Source organism: Bombyx mandarina, chromosome 04, assembly GCF_030267445.1.
Source record: "Bombyx mandarina strain Sakado chromosome 04, ASM3026744v2".
In the NCBI taxonomy this organism is placed as follows: Eukaryota; Metazoa; Arthropoda; class Insecta; order Lepidoptera; family Bombycidae; genus Bombyx; species Bombyx mandarina.
In genome coordinates this window covers 16,214,232-16,233,234 of record NC_143211.1, presented here as the reverse complement: position 1 = coordinate 16,233,234, position 19,003 = coordinate 16,214,232, and the positions used below count along the sequence as shown (strand labels likewise).

The 19,003-nt window shown below is 37.1% G+C and overlaps 2 protein-coding genes across 3 annotated transcripts in view; one reads left to right on the top strand and one right to left on the bottom strand.

The window, feature by feature from the left end:
* The window catches only part of caps (capricious), a 476,818-nt gene that overhangs the window by 32,180 nt on the left and 425,635 nt on the right, over positions 1–19,003 (top strand). The gene's annotated exons all lie outside the window — the stretch shown is intronic.
* Positions 13,396–16,900, bottom strand: LOC149503198 (uncharacterized). Of its 2 annotated transcripts, none has more exons than XM_089740395.1 (2): positions 14,387–14,531; positions 13,396–14,083 (listed from the first exon to the last, which is right to left on the bottom strand). In XM_089740395.1, the coding sequence occupies exons 1-2, from the start codon at positions 14,445–14,447 to the stop codon at positions 13,638–13,640; spliced, it is 507 nt and encodes a 168-aa protein (XP_089596521.1). In that variant the 5' UTR covers positions 14,448–14,531; the 3' UTR covers positions 13,396–13,637. The 2 variants fall into 2 exon arrangements, 1 of the variants encoding a protein (XP_089596521.1); XR_016325818.1 differs by lacking the exon at positions 14,387–14,531 and adding an exon at positions 16,713–16,900 and having other exon boundaries at positions 14,008–14,083.

The following is a 19,003-nucleotide window of genomic DNA, read 5'->3' as shown; positions in this document are numbered from 1 at the left end:
ACAAGAACGAAATAATTGCGACATAAGCTACCAAATCCATTTTTACCACCTTGTTTTTACCGTTTCTCAATTTGTACGAACATTACACATAGTCTGTTAAATTGATTTTGTTGAATCATTATAAAGCCTTTAAAAGTTTTTATTTTTAAACTGATAATTATTCATTCATAGTCGCTACAATGACGGGAATAAGATATATATAACCACAGAGCTTTGAGTCATAATAATGCTATTTATTCCAAAAATAACAAGAGAGGAATCGCGTGGATAACCTAGTATAGCTCATTTTTTTCCCTACCTATTCGCCGATAGTTTAAGGGCTTATTCGAGCTTAGCGCGGAAGGATAGGTGAGCTAACGAACTCAACTTAAGATAATTTGCTAACACTAGCCCTACCATGAATAGTGCTTCGCACAATCTTCCGCTGGATCGGAATCGCGACCCACTGAGAGAATTCAGCAATAAACTCTGTGGGGTTATACTTAATCTATGCAATACTAAGTCACATTTAGATGTGAAGTTAAAAATTTTAAATATATCCACAGAATAACAAAACATAATATACTTATATATTACTATAAAACACGTTTTTTTTTTTTTTTTTTTTTTTTTTCCTACCTAAGCTGAGAGCCTTGAGAGGCTATGTCAGCGTAACCCTAACTTTAGTAGGTGAGCTCACGGGGCTCAAACCTGACGATGTTGCTAACACGAACCCTAGCAAGAGTCGTGCTTCGCAGAATCTACCACCGGATCGGAAACGCGACCCACTGAGAAGATCCGGCGAGAAACTCAGTGGGCTGTGTCTGAGAGTTAATTTACTCGTCGAGCCCTTCGTCGCAAGCGACGGGTTCGACGAGAACGGTGACCGGTGCTTGAAGTACCTAGAAGCACCGTTAGTGGATCGGGCGGATCCGAGATGACGTGTTTTGGGCGACGTCGACTGCTTTCCATTCTGTCCGCAGGATCGGGAATGTAGTTACCGGCGGCCACGATGAGAGGGTTCTCGTGTCGTGCCGCTTTATCGAAGTGGCGCATGGACGCCGACTGCAGATACTTACTGATGGACTCTAAGTCCAGGTCGTCATGGAGGTCGACGTTCCTGACGAACCACGGGGCTCCGACGGCTATCCTGCAAAAACGGGATTGAATAATTTGGAATGATTTCAAGTGTATAAACACGCGTATTTATACGTTATAATAATGTGTATTATGTTTATAAGCAGCATAATACACATTACCAAACGCATTGTTCTCGAATGGGGATCGAACCCCGATAAGGCGGCACGCATGACCGCCAACTCCGTTGGTAATACTCGTATCTTAGTTAACATCACCCCTCTTAATAAAATTCTGTCGCGTGTCATGATTCATTGCTGTACCTAATTTATTACGAAGTTCCGTTTCACTTTCTATTTGGACTTTATTCTGTTGTGGACACGAAAAGCGCTTTAAATTCGATCTAATCTACAATTCGATCACAGAGATCTTAATCGTAGTGCTCCAAGCATTTCTTCGGAAAAGCAATCATACGGTCCTGTAGAAAAAAGAAGGGATTGAATTCAATACGAACCTGATGAGTTCATATAGTTAGGATCTTGAAACCGAAGGAATATGTATTTTATTAAAAAAGGGCGATTTTTAAATTTCATAGCCTGTTTCAAAACTGTTTTTTTTTATTACATTAAGGATTTTTTTTAAGCAAAAACGTTTTATTATTCTTATTTATTTATTTATTTATTTATTATTTACTTTTTAATATTACGAGTTAAAGGAGCATTAACAATTACCGTGTGGTATATTGGTTACTGGAACATAGTACGGTAAATCATATTTCAAAAAATCGTCTAAACAAACCTATGCACTAAAATTGTAACAAAAGAGTTCCAATTTGAATAGCAATGATACGATCAAACAGAACACGTACGTTATATACAGGCTTTTCAGGCCACAAACATAGTTTCATTGTCGTAATTCCTAGACAATTTGCTTAAGACAACAGTGTCAGTATCGGAGAGTGTTTTCAATGTTATACGGATACACATGCACGGTTTATATGCATTGAAATTTATCTACATAAAGCTTCTCTCTTCTATATCGTTCCCACACTACTGAGGATCGCGACCACATGCGATGTACTTCCAATGCGCCCGATCATGGGTGGCATGGACTGCATGGTACCACCGAGTGCTTCTCTTGCTAGATCTGACCATCTGGCTGGTGTTCTGCCCACGGCGCGCTTGCCTTCTATTCGACCCGTAATTATGAGCTTCACTAATTCATGTCTGGGAGACCGCATGATGTGTCCGAAGAAGCTCATAACACGTTCCCGGCAGATGGAAGAGAGCCTTTTTCGGATGTCTAGCTGCCTTAGAATGGACTCGTTTGTTCGCATGGCAGTCCACGGTATTCGCAGCATCCTCCGCCACACCCACATTTCACACCTACATAAAGCAACTTATCTATAAACTTGCTATATTATGTTGAAGTATCAGTTTTAAGATGTATTTGTGGCAAAACTTGGCAAAACTCTACAAACAGTTTGTTGGGTTATCGTAGAAAAACGGTTCGTAATTTTTAGAATGGTAAATAGTTTGAGAGTTCCTTGCGACTTCAAGCGCTTCACACTTAAAGTGTAACAGTTTTTGACGAAATTATAATTTTGATGATTATTCCTTTAAATGATCCTTTGTGAGCATGTCTCTTATATACGTCATCTATTTAGAAACTCAGCTTGCAAAAAGGCTATTTACTGGAGCCCATAGATATCTACAATGTAAATGCCCCCACCCACCATGAGATAATAATATGAGTTATAATGTCTCAGAATAGTTACAACGGCTGCCCCAGCCAAAGCCAAACCAAAATGCATTACTGCTTCACGGCAGAACTAGGCAGGGTGTTGTACCTACTCGTGCGGACCACAAGAGGTCCTGCCAACAGTAATTACGCAAATTAAAATATTGCGGGTTTGATTTTTTATTACACGATGCTATTCCTTTACCGTGGAAGACAATCGTGAACATTTGTTAAGTACGTATTTCATTCGAAAAATTGGTATCCGCCTGCCAGATTCGAACTCTGGTGCATCGCTACATACGAATGCATCGGACGTCTTATTCTTTAGGCCACGGAGACTTCACTTAATCTTAAAATAAATAATTATTTCTAAGGTCACAAGTTGCAGCTTTACAGTTTTTGTAGTCACTGACGACTTTGATGGTAAAAGAATAGATTCTCGTGTCGTAGAAAGCAATGGAAACGAACATTAAAAACACAGATCGGTGTGCGCTGCGTGTTTACTGAAGGTTTCTCGGTTGCACCAAAATTCTAACCGCATCGTCTATATTGTTACTGCAAACGTTTATTTAAGAAACTGAATAAATAGAAGAAATTATTGATTACAAATATACTCGTAATGTTGCAAGTTAATTTGTTGTAGAAACAACTGAAGGCTCTGTGTGAGTAAAACTAATAAAATATAAGTATAATCCGTATAGGCCCAGTCAAAGCTTACTTCAGTTTTTTTTATTGCTTATGTTTGTGGACGAGCTCACGGCCAACCTGGTGTTAAGCGGCTACCGGAGTTTTTTTATTGCTTAGATGGGTGAACGAGCTCACAGCCCACCTGGTGTTAAGTGGTTACTGGAGCACATAGACATCTACGACGTAAATGCGCCACCCACCTTGAGATATAAGTTCTAAGGTCTCAAGTATAGTTTCAACGGCTGCCCCACCCTTCAAACCGAAACTCATTACTGCTTCACGACAGAAATAGGCAGGGTGGTGGTACCCACCCGCGCAGACTCACAAGAGGTCCTACCAGTAATTACGCAAATTATAATTTTGCGGGTTTCATTTTTACTACACGATGTTATTCCTTCACCGTGGAAGTCAATCGTGAACAAGTACGTATTTCATTAGAAAAATTGGTACCCGCCGGCGGGATTCGAAACCTACCTTTACATCGTTACACACGAATGCACCGGACGTCTTAAGCTTTAGGCCACGACGACGTATATATATCAGTTACTTTAAAAAAGCGTCACGTTGTACAAGCTACGCTTAGAAGAATTTATATATGGTAAGAGTCAGTATTATAATTAGTTGCTTGTTGGTGCAGTAGTTAGCGCTTCTGTTGCGCGGAGGTTCGTGGGTTTGAATCTAGCATCGTGCAAATATTTGTTTGAAGGACACGTATGTTTTGCTCTTTGTTTGGACGTTTATTATTTATATATGTAGGTACTTAAATGTATATAGGAATGTAATTCAGTCTCTGGTGTCCATAACACAGGGAATCCTATTTTGGGGCCGAATCACCATGCGTGATTTGTTCTCTGTTATTTATTGTTTAGTTGTTATTTTAAAAATAAAACCTTTAAATTCTTAGTTCTTCTTCCTCTTAAAATACTTTTTTTTCTACCTATTCTAGTAACCTTGAGGGGTTATTCTAGATTCACCGAACTCAAACCGGAAGTGTTGCTAAAACTGGCCCTAGGAAGAGCAGTGCTTCGCAGAATCTACCACCGGATCGGAAACGGGACCCACTAAGAAGATCCGGCGAAAAACTCAGTAGGCTGTGTCTGTGGGTTTATTTACTCGTCGAGCCCTTTGTCGCAAGCAACGGGTTCGGCAAGGACGGTGTTTGAGATACCTAAAAGCACCGTTAATGGATCAGGAGGCGTCCGTCATTATTAAAATACTAAAGAACAATCGAAACTATAAAGAACCCCGTCAACAACGAAAACGAGCGAACAATATTTCGTTCAGTAAAATATCCAAACCAATTTCTTTACAAATATATGTGAAATAGTTTCAGCATCACACCGCATTTATGACCGCCGGATACCTTATACGATATATGGATAATAGGGTAGTGTAACCGCAGTGATCGACCACCTGCCGAGGTCCTGTCACCGTCAGACCAGCCCCGGCACTGACTAGCTTTTGTACTCCATATATCGGGTAAAAATAATATTTGTATGTTGGTTATTTTGTAGTGACAATTCCGTTTCAAAATTTTATTTCATGTAAAAATAGGTAGGAATAACGCCGCGCATAAAATATAGTCGTAATTAAAAAGCACAGGCATGTGAACCAGCTCACGGATCTGCTTGTATTAAGTGGCTACTGAAGTCTATCGATTTCGATATTCGATAGGCAGCGGCTTGGCTCTGCTCCTGGCATTGCTGAAGTCCATGGGCGACGGTAACCACTTAAGTGGGCCGTACGCTCGTCTGCCTACAAAGGCAATAAAAAAAAGTCATAAATTAAATACTGTCGTGACATTTGACATTTGCGTCAATTGTATAAGAATTACGCAAATTATAATGTGTTGCTGGTACTTTTATTATTCCTTCAGTCTTTGAAACTATTTTTCGTAAGATACATAATATGTATAATCTTAATTGTCGAGTTTTTTAGGCTTAGGCATGTAAACCAGCTCACGACCCAGCTAGTATTAAGTGGCTATTAAATCCCATAGAGATCACAAATTAAATACCGCCGTGACATTTGACATTTGCGTCAATTGTATAAGAATTACACAAATTATAATGTGTTGCTGGTACTATTATTATTCCTTCAGTCTTCGAAACTATTTTTCGTAAGATACATATGTATAATCGTAACTGTCGAGTTTTTTATGCTTAGTGCTTGTGAACCAGCTCACGGCTCAGCTTTAATTGAGTGGCTATTGAATTCCATAGAGATTACAAATTAAATACCGCCGTGACACTTGACATCTGCGTCAATTGTATAAGAATTACGCAAATTATAATGTTTTGCTAGTTCGATTGTTATTCATTCAGTCTTCGAAACTATTTTTCGTGAGTTCAAGCCGAGGTGACTTATAGTGCTTACAATCTTCTAATAATTCATGGAATAAATCGGATTTAAGATGAAACCGTAAAAATTCAACTGTGTGTGTGTTATGATAGTCTTCAACTTTAATTGAATAAAATACTTTATATATGCTCCTTTTCTCGTAAAACCCTGTATCGTTCGCTGGCGACATGCTCATTTTATTTTTATGTCGAGAATAGCGTGATACACTGTGTAGTGAGACTGACATGCTTTATGATGCTTCAGACTCTGTGGGTGTAGCATGAGACATTGGAAAAATATAGTTTTTTTGCACAAAAGGGCATCGTATTTTTGTCTCAAACTAAAATATTGACTAGACGCTCAACTTCTATGAGAACACGATATCGAAAAAAAATAGTTGTTTTCTCAGCCCACGCTGAACTTTTCCACTGTCCGTTTAGTTGTTGTTTTTGGAATATTCTTAAAAGAATTGGAATCACTTTAGCCTTGATAAGTAATGAAATCGAAAATTAAATAAAAAGCGTTTGGTTTTTCGTTAAAAAAAATAATAGACTCATCTCATGGCACTTAATTTCAAAGTATTTTGTATCCGAATGTCACGCCCTACGCAGGTGCTTAGTAAAATGTCTATTTCACGTTATTGTTTATTTCGCGATTCCGATCCAATGGTAGATTCAGCAAAGCACTGCTCTTGTTAGGGCAGTTTTTAGCAAAATTTCCCGGGTAGATTTCGTCAGCTCACCTAGACTTTCAGTGCAGCTGGCAACCGAGATTACTAGCAATAGGTAGGCAAAAGGGTTCACCACATATTACTATTTATATCGTACGTGTGTCAATATTTAGTAAAGGTTCATTATACTGCATGAATAATTAGCAGCGTTAAAAATACTCCTTTCATTCATTCGGTTAATGTTAACGCTAAATAGAATACCTCAAATTTAAATAACTTTTTGTGACACATTATTACAAGAATAACCTGACGACGAATAACACATGTTTTATATTTGATTCTCGTGATTGAAGTAAAATATCAAATATATAATTAATATTCTAAATATGAATAGTAGTATCCACTTACTTTCAGTATAATGAGTACCGTCTTTATTTATTCCTTCAGTTTACTATATATTTAATGACATCTCACTTTACTCATAAAAGCTTGTAAATAAATAGGTATAATAAATGTAAATCTTGTTTGACAAGAGCTACAGTAACAACTTGGTTCTATCTCGGGCATTATCGATTTCTCTGAGCCCCATCCGAAAGTTTTTGTTATAAAAGAAACATATGGACATACAAAAAAGCTCTTAAACAAATCTAATTTCAGTGCTATTTCGACGTAACATTTTTGTTCGCAACTGTCCAGACCTCGTGTTTTCATCGGATTAGCGCGCTCCATTTTCCTGCACCATTGTACTTCCAGAGAATGATTTATGGTCTGGAATTGCTGAAAACGTATTTCATAGAATCAACAACGTGTATCTGTTATAATTTTTGTATTGTTCTTTCACTTAATTTTCTTTTCTTGTGCGCTATATTTTCGAAATACATTTTACTATCTCTTTCGATTATGGGGTGTAGTCTGAATGGACACACTCACAACTCAGGTTAGCTCAAGATACCGTTGGAAATGTTCAGAAATGTTGTTATCACCCTGTAAACTTTAGTTCCAAGTCAACCCATATAAGCAGCAAGCATTTCATTTATTTCCACGTAAAAGTCTTCTGCACTAACAATAATTTCCATTGAGACATTATTGTTTCACAAAAGACTCATTTCCCTTAACTACCATTCAAGAGGGTTTGTATGGTTTTGTTGGACAATTTGTTAATAAATTAATGTCCCAAGCTCAGCCGTCAAGTCTGTTTAAGACGTAATTCATAACGAGTTAATTTTTTAAGCGAAAAATTGTAAGTATATTTAAATGGAGAATGTAATTTAAATTAGGAAATCCGTTCTTTCGTTTCCTATTTCGTAACACTTTTTAAAATACTGATATTAGGATAACGAGTGTGCTTAGTTTTAATTTCTGGAACCACTTAGCGTGATGAACATAATAAATTCTATAAATACACTTTGAATACTTTTTTTATTGCCCTTGTAGGCAAATGTGCATATGGTCCACCTGATGGTGAGTGGTTACCGTCGCCCATGGATGTCAGCAATGCCAGGGGCACAGCCAAGCCGCTGCCTACCATGATGTACTCTCCACAGGCCTCGTTTGAAGAAGGACATGTCATAGCGCTCGGGAAACACCGTGGAGGGGAGCTTATTCCAAAGCCGGATGGTACGTGGCAAAAAAGATCTCTGGAAACGCACTGTGAATGAACGCAGTGGCTCCAGGTAGTATGGATGAACTCTGCTATTTGTTAGCTTATAAACTCATACATTTCTACTAGTATTGCTTAAATAGCTGAACGAACTCACGGAACCTCTAATAAAAAGTCGTTACAGGAGCCCATGGACATCATAAAATGAATTAATGAAAAGCTCGACCCACATTGAGATCATATCGGGGGGTGAAAAGCTGCTTAGTTTAATCGAAATTTCGCTTAATACGCGAGATTTATCTTCATAATTAAAGGCGCGCTTTATTTCGATGCCTCCAATGATCACCACACTAACTCCAAATTCGTAGGGTTTACAGGAGGAGCGTTTAAACGAAAAACGTTGATAAAATCTTTGTTATTGCAGATATATTTATGGTTTTTTTTTTGTGTAACTAGCTGATTTACTTTTGCTTCGAACCCCATCAATAATGATTTGTAATACTTTTAAAATAGTGAAACGATTTGCGTGAAAAACGAAAATTTCAAGCTTTTGAGTTAGAGTAGTGTTCATTGGAGGCATCGATTTGATATTAGCATTAACAGCTCGATGATTTTAACTGAACTTCAATAAAGTTTAATCCATTCAAGTAGCTGATGAAGTTTTTTTTGTTATGATATGCATTCCATTCTTACTGGTGGTAGGACCTCTTGTGAGTCCGCGCGGGTAGGTACCACCATCCTGCCTATTTCTAGCGTGAAGCAGTAATGCGTTTCGGTTTGAAGGGTGGGGCAGCCGTTGTAACCATACTTGAGACCTTAGAACTTATATCTCAAGGTGGGTGGCGCATTTACGTTGTAGATGACTATGGGCTCCAGTAACCACTTAACACCAGGTCGGCTGTGAGCTCATCCACCCATCTAAGCAATAAAATATATTCTGTAAAATTACAAAAATGTCACTTAAACTAATAAACCTTTCCACCTTCGATATGGCCACAGTCTCGAAATCCCAACACATTATTCTGTAAATCTGATCATAGAATAACGACAGACAGCAAGTCAAACTAGCTAACTAGCTAAACTTTGCCCTCGACTCTTTCACAACAACCTTAATCGCAGTTTGACTGCAACCAGTACAACTTCGAACAAGCCACGTTACGAGATAAACATATTTATCATACTTTCGAGTTCGTTGTATTTCAACAACGACCGCGTTACCAAACTTATCTTTAAAGCTCGGTGTGACTTTCAAGTTTCATGAATAAAAGCTAGTTGAATTCATCCTTTCTCTGTGTGAAAGGTCTCAAACGATCCTCCTGTTTCTCTGTGAACTAGATTGCATCGAAACTGTTTATTTTTCTGTTAACAGACTGACTGTTTTCATAGCTGTGTATAAAAATGACTCAACGATATAGTACATCTGGTATTAAGAGGACTTCCTTGTGTGAAATCGAATTGTCAAAAGTATTGTGTAATATTTGTGTCTTCAGAGTGAGGTCTTTGACGACTTGGCGAACTTACAATACCTACTCTCTATCAGCAATTACGCCTGCGTTTTTGTTGCTTATTCATTCACTTTATGATCATATTCCTCTTGTTTTATACACACGCGTGTTTGGTAAAGTATTTTAATTTTAGGTACTCTCTTAAATATCTTCTAATATGTTGTAGTGTAAAGATATTATTATATTTGGAAGAAAATGTGAGCCGTCACGGGACGCCTGGCAGATGTGAAACATCGACATTATTTTGTAAAAGTAATATGCAGAAAAGAACAGAATATTGTGATAGGAACTAAATATGTCATAATGATAAAATAAAATATTACGAAAAAATAATTTGTTTTCAAGCAAAACACAGGTTATGTGTACTGTAGTAAACAACACTGTATACACTACGGAGTATACACTATAGGTATCTGAGCTCAGTGTACAGAGAGACGGCTTAATGCCGGATCGAGTGGGAGAGAATCGCACAGTCGATTGCACATGGCGACGCGTCGCCACACCGTACACACTACTGCACATAGACTGTATATTTATACCATCATATAGCGAGGCGTCGCCTCGCCACGGCATGCGTCGCCACGCCAGAAATCGGTTTTACGTGCGGCTATAGATGTTTCACATCAAAAAAACTAAAAATTTCTTGCATATTCTTTTCATGCACAGAACTGTATCTGAATGAGCAATTCAGTCAAGATAAATTGAAATCGACTTTGAAGACGCACTTGAATGAGTTTTTCATTTCTTTTCTTTTGATTCGGTGCTAAACGTTGATCATAGTCTAGTATAGCTTCGACAGATGAGGGTACTTCATACATTTTCTAATAGCCACAGTAAGGTATCAATGGATTTAATAGGTAAACAAACAAGATAGAATCACATTCGCCAGGCACCGATATGAATCATAAGTCGTATATCCTATTTATCATGACAAAATTCAAATTCAACAAATTGACTGTCACCGATAAAAGAGGTAAGATTAAACATTGACGGAGAACAAAAATATACTTCCCACGTACTCGAGCAAGTATCGGTAGCGTTCTACTGTATATGCGACGATAAATCATACGACGGCTAAGGTATAAGGCACGGGCATGGGAATAGAGCAAAAGCGTTTTGTGAAAAGATTAACTATGCTACTTGTTTTTTTCCTTCTATGATATGTTTTTTTAAATTATAGATGTACCGAGGAGCTTAAAGTTTGTTTGAAATTGTAAATCGAACCTATAAAAATAACAGCGTAAACATCGCAACCCACCTCGACTTGTGGTTGAAGTGTCAATTATATAGGTAGTATACGTGCATAGGTGATTAATTTTATTTTTTGTGTATAACTATATATACTAATAATATTTTTGAGCTATTGCATAGCTTTTATCGCGGCGACCGAATCAAGAAATTCCGTAACAAAAATAAAACCTAACACCCCCACTCCGCCTACCATATAGCTCGCGTTCAACACATTCACACGTTGCGCTTGTGTAGTGTTTGTGAATAAGCGCGCGACGTGACGTCGCAGTGCATGCGCATCATAAAAAGACTGCCCATCTCTCTCTCGCGCGGTCTAGTTTATGAATGTGAAGAGGACAGTTAATGTTTTGCTTTTGTTAATGTTTATAAATATAGCGTGGTCTTATTTTATTATTGTCTAATTATAATTACATAAGTTGATAAAAAATGCTATGCAAAAGCTTTACGGCGGCAGTCCCCGAGTGCCACACGTGTTTTTTTAATTTGCATCTTCCTTATTTCAACATTCCATTATGTACGCTTAAATTTGACAATTCATTTCCACATATTAAAATAATAATTTATCATTTATGAACATGCACACTATTTTTGTCAATCGATTGGCTTTTACTTTATTTAAGAACTAGACAAATTTAATGAATTTTAGGGTTTGTAATGATGTCTTTTTGTACAATCTGTTTTGGTTTTTTAAATTTACATTAACAATCACAACTAAAAAAAGGTAATACATAAAATAAATCTAAATGTGTCAGTCAGTCAGATTATTTTACACTTATGATACAAATTAATGGATCTCTGGACCCACGGCACCGATTCAGAACTTGTATTAAATGTGTTTAAATTTACTTCAATTTAAATAAAATTGCGGTTTCGAATTTTTTCATCTTAACGCTTAAAAACTTAACAAGCTATTAGATAAAATCAACCAACTGTTTTGTAACCATCCACATAGTCGCTGGAAAAAATATCATGTGTTTCGTTTTTTCTATCTTAATAAAACCGCAGCCTTAAAGCATAGCTCCCCGCGTCTGATATAAGGACATTTTTCATACACCAACCGGTGTTTACAGTACGATACATTGTTTTATAACGGTACGTGCACTACAGGGCTTATATTAATGGATATTGAACGGGTTGCTATTAACTGCAAACAGATTTAACTATAAATTCACATAGAGGGACTATTGAGGTACAAGGGACCAATAACTCGTGGTTAAGTGGCTACCAAGCGTCAGGTGGTAGGCAGCGGCTTGGCTCTGCCCCTGGCATTGCTGAAGTCCATGGGCGACCGTAACCACTCACCATCAAGTGGGCCGAATGCCCGTCTGCGTACAAAGGCAACAAAAAAAAAAGGTGACTACCAGAAGCCATAGACATGGTAAGGGAAGTACAAATCTGAGGAGTTATTTGAGAAAATCCCGCCATCTCTCCACCTTCTACTGGAGAAATAGTTTTAGACAGAACTTGGGCGTTTATCCACATTGTGTTTGAAGAGATAATTTGTTTACATACCGTCTGGCTTTGAGACGAGCTACCATAGCATATTTCATTTTATGACTAAGTTTTATCTAAGCGCAACGGATCTAGAAATTATCCGGTGTGATTTACGTTAGCAATATACCAATAATAATTCAGCAATTATCCGAAATACCCGGGCTCTTTGTCTGGCCAGAGCAATTTTTCACCGGAGCCCCATAGTTCGCACTCCTCATACGTATAAATCTCACCAGGCTGCGACCGAAGCCTCGAAACTAAATTAATCCATCCAATACACAATGCACGATGTACTGCAAACATATTTCACAAGCTTCCAGAGTTCTCGACTACGAATAAGAACAGAGATAAAAAGCTGTTTTTTTTTTTTATTGCTTAGATGGGTGGACGAGCTCACCTCCCACCTGGTGTTAAGTAGTTACTGGAGCCCATAGACATCTACAACGTTAATGCGCCACCCACCTTGAGATACAAGTTCTAAGGTCTCAAGTATAGTTACAACGGCTGCCCCGCCCTTCAAACCGAGACGCATTACTGCTTCACGCCAGAAATAGGCAGGCTGGTGGTACCTACCCGCGCGGACTCACAAGAGGTCCTACCACTAGTAATTATCAAGGTTTCCTAGTACTTTATATTATTCTGAGACTGTATCTAACTGGTTAATGGTCTAATTTTAGTGGTGACAGGAAGTATTATGAGGACGCTCGGATATGTACTTCAATTATCTTTATTTAAATATTATGAATGGATATTCATTAAACATAGAATCTAAAGGATCGACCTCACTACTGACAGTGCGTAGTGCGTCAGCCATTCGCGTTTTTGTGTCTATGGGATCCGATAACCGCTTAACAATAAAATTGAGTTGTGGTATTATTCACCAATCATTTTTTTTTTAATTATCTCGCACAATTTCTTTTAAAACAAACGAAATAGAATTGGAAATGCGAATTCAATGTTTATGTGCGTAGTGATTTCAACAGAATAAACAAAATACTAAAATAATTAGAATTAATAGTACGTTTGAATAGAATCATACTAACAATTCTGACATATACCTTTATAGATAACACAATAAACAATTAAAATTTTTATCATGTTACAATCAGTACAATTTAAATTATCATCTAAATTTGAATACTGAAAACATTTTTCAACGTAAGAAACATTCGACCGATATATTATTACGGGTTTTTCTAAAAGAAAATCTGTTCTTATTTCTCAGTCGTTAATAATAGATTCAGAAAAAATATTGCCAATTCGAATTCGGTTAGTGAAAATGAATTTTGTAAATTCAATTTGTTTTGTTAGACGCAGCTTCTACGACGGTGGCTATAGTTGTCGCTGAGTCCGCATTAGTTGCATTCATCGCTTCTCGGGCACTCGTCGCATTACCTTGAGATTCGCTCACTGTTGCATTCCCTTCATCTGTTCCTGCAACAGTCGTCTCTTGAAGACCAGACTCCGTAACAGCGGTAGTTTCTTTGAACTGCTCTAGACCCATGATATTTGCTTCATTAAGATTCAGTTCCTGATGATAGGCGTGGGCCATGGCTCGTACACTGAAGATGCAGCTGGTAATGCATTCGTGTTCATCTTGAAACATGTTCGGGTTCGGGAAGCAGCCCCGCCACATTCCGACCTCACACCTGGATCCAGGCTTCCAATAGTACATGACCGGCACTGGAGGTTTACCGCAGTCATCCCATCGAAACTCCGCAAAACAGGCTTCTGGTGGAACTGTTGGATATTAATTACAATAGATCTTTAAGCCATTTTTATTTTATTTTAATGAAAGTTTTTACGTATGTACATGACTCATGTTCAAAAATGACATTCAAGATAAAGAAATAACAAAAATGAAATACACAAAAAATATGATTTGCGTAATCACTAAGCAAATATAGGTCCCAAGTTTCAAGGCAGGTGACATTATTCACGTCTATGAGTAGGAATAATCACTTAAAACCTGGTGGGCCGTGACCTCGTTCACCCATTTACGCAATAATTAAATAAAAATATTAGATATGAAAGCAAACATACCCGCTTTAACGATCTCTAGAATACAGATTATAAAAACAAAACCATATATCGCGGCGACCATCCTGGAGTATTGAACGAAAACCAATCAATTAATTATCTTTATGGGAACATAATCGGTTTCATTAATTAAGATAAGTGAAAATTGTTTTCGCGCGAACGACAAAGTAAATGTGAATTTTTATTTGCAGTGTAGATCTTGTATGAGAATGATATGATACGTTAGTTCGCATAATCCGTAGGACCGACGACCCTCGCTCAACATAATTCAGATTTTTCGACATATTCGTACCTTTATTCAAGGTGGTTTTTTTTTAAGTACTCTCTATAAGCCTCGTTTGAAGTAAGATATGTCATAGCGCTCAGGAAACACCATGGAGGGGAGCTCATTCCAAAGCCGGATGGTACGTGGCAAAAAAGATCTCTGGAAACGCACTGTGGATGAACGCAGTGGTTCCAGGTACTATGGATGAACTCTACTGCGGTGGCGGGCGGTGCGATGATGAAAACGAGATGATGGTATCATCTCAAACAATTCCTCAGAGCACTCCCCATGGAACATACAGTGCCAAATACAGAGGGAACCGCAGACCCAGAGGTTCCAAAGGATCCGCGAGAGTGGGATTATCGACAATCCAAACGGTCCCCTTCTGCATGGAGTCAAATGGAAGAAGCTGGTATTTAGGAGCCACGGCCACAGATGGGAGCAGTATTCCACGCGAGGCCGGACTTGTGCTTTATAAAGCAAAACGTGTTTATAAAGCAAAACGCGCTGGGTCTCTCACGAATGGTGTATAATAAATATACCCGAATTTAAAATAGGATAATGCACAACCACTGCTTTAAGAATAAAACGCCCGAGGCACTTTATTAAGCAATGCGATGCCAGTGTCTAAATTCGGCATATACTGATTTTACTATGGAAACTCATATGTGACATTTCCTAATGATGGTAGGACATCTTGAGTCCGCAAGGGTAGGTACCAACCATCACCCGCCTATTTCTACCGTGAAGCAGTAATCCGTTTTGGTTTGAAGGGTAAGGCAGCCGTTAAAACGTTAACTGTTAAAACTGAGACTTAGAACTTATGTCTCGAGGCGGGTGGTGGCATTTGGGTGGTAGGTGTCTATGGGCTCCGGTAACCACTTAACACCAGGTGGGCCGTGAGTTTGCGCACCCACCCAAACAATCAAGAAATAAAAAAATGTGAACTCAAAAAAAATAATGAACGGTAATCTATATAATATATATAAAAATGAATTGCTGTTCGTTAGTCTCGCTAAAACTCGAGAACGGCTGGACCGATTTGGCTAATTTTGGTCTTGAATTATTTGTGGAAGTCCAGAGAAGGTTTAAAAGAAAATATAAAAAAAAACTCGGAATTATATAAAAACAAACAATTTTGTTTTTCCTTTGATGTGTCCCCTTGATGTGTCTTTTATATATCGAATGAGGCACTACGAAGACTGCCGGGTCAGCTAATTAGTATGAAAGATTATTCAAATTTAATCTATGCACTCAAATTTCAATGGAAAGCTACTGCTAGTGCTCTTTCTCCTTTATGTTACATTATGTGTTGTACAATCATAAAATATAAAATTTCCGAAAAAGCAATTAGATATAGTCTTGAAAATATCAATAGCACTGCGCAACTATGTCATTTTTAGGAACGTTTTAAAACCACTCTGTATAACAAACCTTCACGTCCCTATTGTTCGGGCTGGGTAAATGATTAAAAAAAGAATCTGTATCTTATAACATAGAGTTGTTATTAGCGAAAAAAAAAAATGGCACATCCGTCTTTTGGTTCTGTATTACGGTAATTAATCTCGAATCGTTCTGTGTTCGGATTATTTTGGGATACCTATTTGTCTACGGTTTCCCTTATTTCCGTTCGGATTTCGGTTCGACTAACTAAATTACATCGGCAATCGGAAATGATTTTTTGATTGGTTTACTTTAGTAATTGAAGCCGTAGTTTTATTTCCGCTTAAATTTATTCGTGTGGTTTTTGTTTTGTAACAGTTAGGGCACGCGTTAAGTATAGCGAGGGTAGATTTAATTTTATTAATATAAGTTTTCAATGAGCTGATAATTTAGTGTAATAGGATTATTTCTACTTTTTTTAAGGAATTTTATGACCTGGTTACTAAGACCTTTATGTCATGTCATATTTTAATTAATATTCTTATTTTTATGAAAAATGATATTAAGGAGTAAAATGAAATGAAGATGATTAATTTGAGACATTAATCAACTGGGATGAAATTAAATGAAATGAGATGATATGGGATGAAATATAATCTTAGTAAAATGGTGGTCATTTACAGAGATTTTTTCAGTGGACTTTTTGGAGAATCCCGAGAAGTTACGTCCAGTGGCTTTGTTTCATTTTGCCACATTTGTGTACTTTCACAGATATAAAATAGTTAATAAACCACCGTTAATACACATTTAAACCTGAAGAAACACTAAATAGACAAAATAAAACAAGTCACACAACTTCACTCCTCACGTTCCCGCCACAAAGTCCGATTATTTCTACTACTACTAAAGTATGACCAATCTAGCATTATTATATTATGGCAGATCTCAAATGTCATACTAGAGAATTGACTTGCGTTCGTAGCACAGTTATTACGTTATATGGCTATATCGTTTCAAAGTAGATTATCACGATGCTAATTATTATACTTTACCACTGCAATTTATTTGCGTAATCACAGGATATCTCGAAGTTGTCGGTGACGCATCTCAATCGTTCTTAGTGACATATAAATTCTATTACATGTAGATTTTGATGTCTTTAATTTTGTGATGAATGTTACCCTTTTTCAAATTGAAGTAGATGAATAGATAACGATTCATCTCAAAGTTCATCTGCTATGCCCAATCGCCATCCGAATTTGCAATGGAAACTCCTATATTTTGATTTAGCTTCACAGTGGAACGATATAGAAACTTTTAATTCTATACCCTTTCCTTAATGCGTATCAACCAGGAATAACTATTGATGATGATCTACACAGTGAACTGAACTACTTAATATAGATTGCTTTGGAACCTGGAGAAAATGTTTTTGGAAAAGAAAAAAAACGAAAAAAAATTAAGCACGAAAAATCCAGATATGTCTTATAATCCAAATTAGACTTCACAAAAATAATTCGAATTAATGGAACGTAACAATTATTGAATTATCTAAATAATGGTTAAGTTAATGAATTTAATAAAACTAATGTAACTGAAGTTAGAGCGATAGTCAAAGTTATCAAACAGAAGTAATCCACTTTGAAAACTTCTGAAGTTATACAAATGTTAACAATCGTGTACTTCTGTCAAAAAAACATAAGTATTATGAATTTTATTCAATATTTTCTACTAATTGGACTCTCAAGAACTATTTTTATTGGAGTCGATGCAGACGCGACTAATGTTCACAAAGAACTTAAAGATTTAGTAGTTTAACTTTTTCTATTTTTTTTAATTGCCACCAGAACGTGAATAATTATAAAAAACTTAAAATTTAACATTACAGTAAAGCCAACTAAAAGTTTCCACAGACAAGTTTCAAAAAGGTCTCAAATGAGTGTTTTTACTTAATGGAAAGTATATGGAGTGGTAGTTATAACACTCAACATTTTCTTAAATTTTACATTTCGTTCTTCCCAAGTCATGACATTTCCTTGATTAATTAATGCAGAGTTTCCTAAGTCGTTGGGCTAAAAGTGTATACGGAATCAAACTGTAACATGAAAATGATTTATAGTACCGAACCTAATCAGAACAAGAAAAGGAAGACGAAGTCAAAATTAAAAAGAAACATCGTTGACCTTGATATCTATAGAGATTTAAATATTTGCCTTCTAGATCTACATCTTCTAGATCTTCTACTTCTAGATCTTCTAGGTCTAATAGGCATGCAAAACTCAAATCGTTTTGTGCGTTTTCGTTAAAAATTGAGGCAGTATATGGTTTATATTTAGTAAGCCCATCATCTGATGGCTTTAATTAAAAATATCCGACTTTATTTTGTTACATTGAAACTTTCAAATGTAAATTTGTCAGCGAACATAAATAATTCACGAGGGTGATTTTACAAGAAGATTATTTGTGACAACTACAAGTATTTTAGCTTTGCTCGATGTCTGAAACTTTAATTAGTGGAATAACTTTTGCGGATAGTCATTGTCATAAGAAAACTCATTAAAGTTTGCATTAATTTAAATTAAAGTTGTTCTCAGTTTCGAAAGAAGCGTCAAGCTGTTTTAATCAAACGAGTTAGAGTGGAGTTAATAATAATAGATCAGTACCGCATGATGGTTCGTCCCCGGAATCAAGTAGCGTAAGATTTTGGTATGTAATTTTTAACTGTTTATCTTTTGCGGTAGGTAGCGGCTTGGCTCTGCCCCTGGCGTTGCTGAAGTCCATGGGCGACGGTAACCACTCATCACCTGGTGGGCCGTATGCTCGTCTGCCTACAAGGGCATTAAAAAAAATGTGTTCTATTAGGTATATAGTTACTAGAGCCGATATACCTATACATCACAGTTCAAATAATGCCACCCACCTTTAGACTTGAGGTTGATGTCTCAACCTCAAATCGAAACTTACGGCCGAAG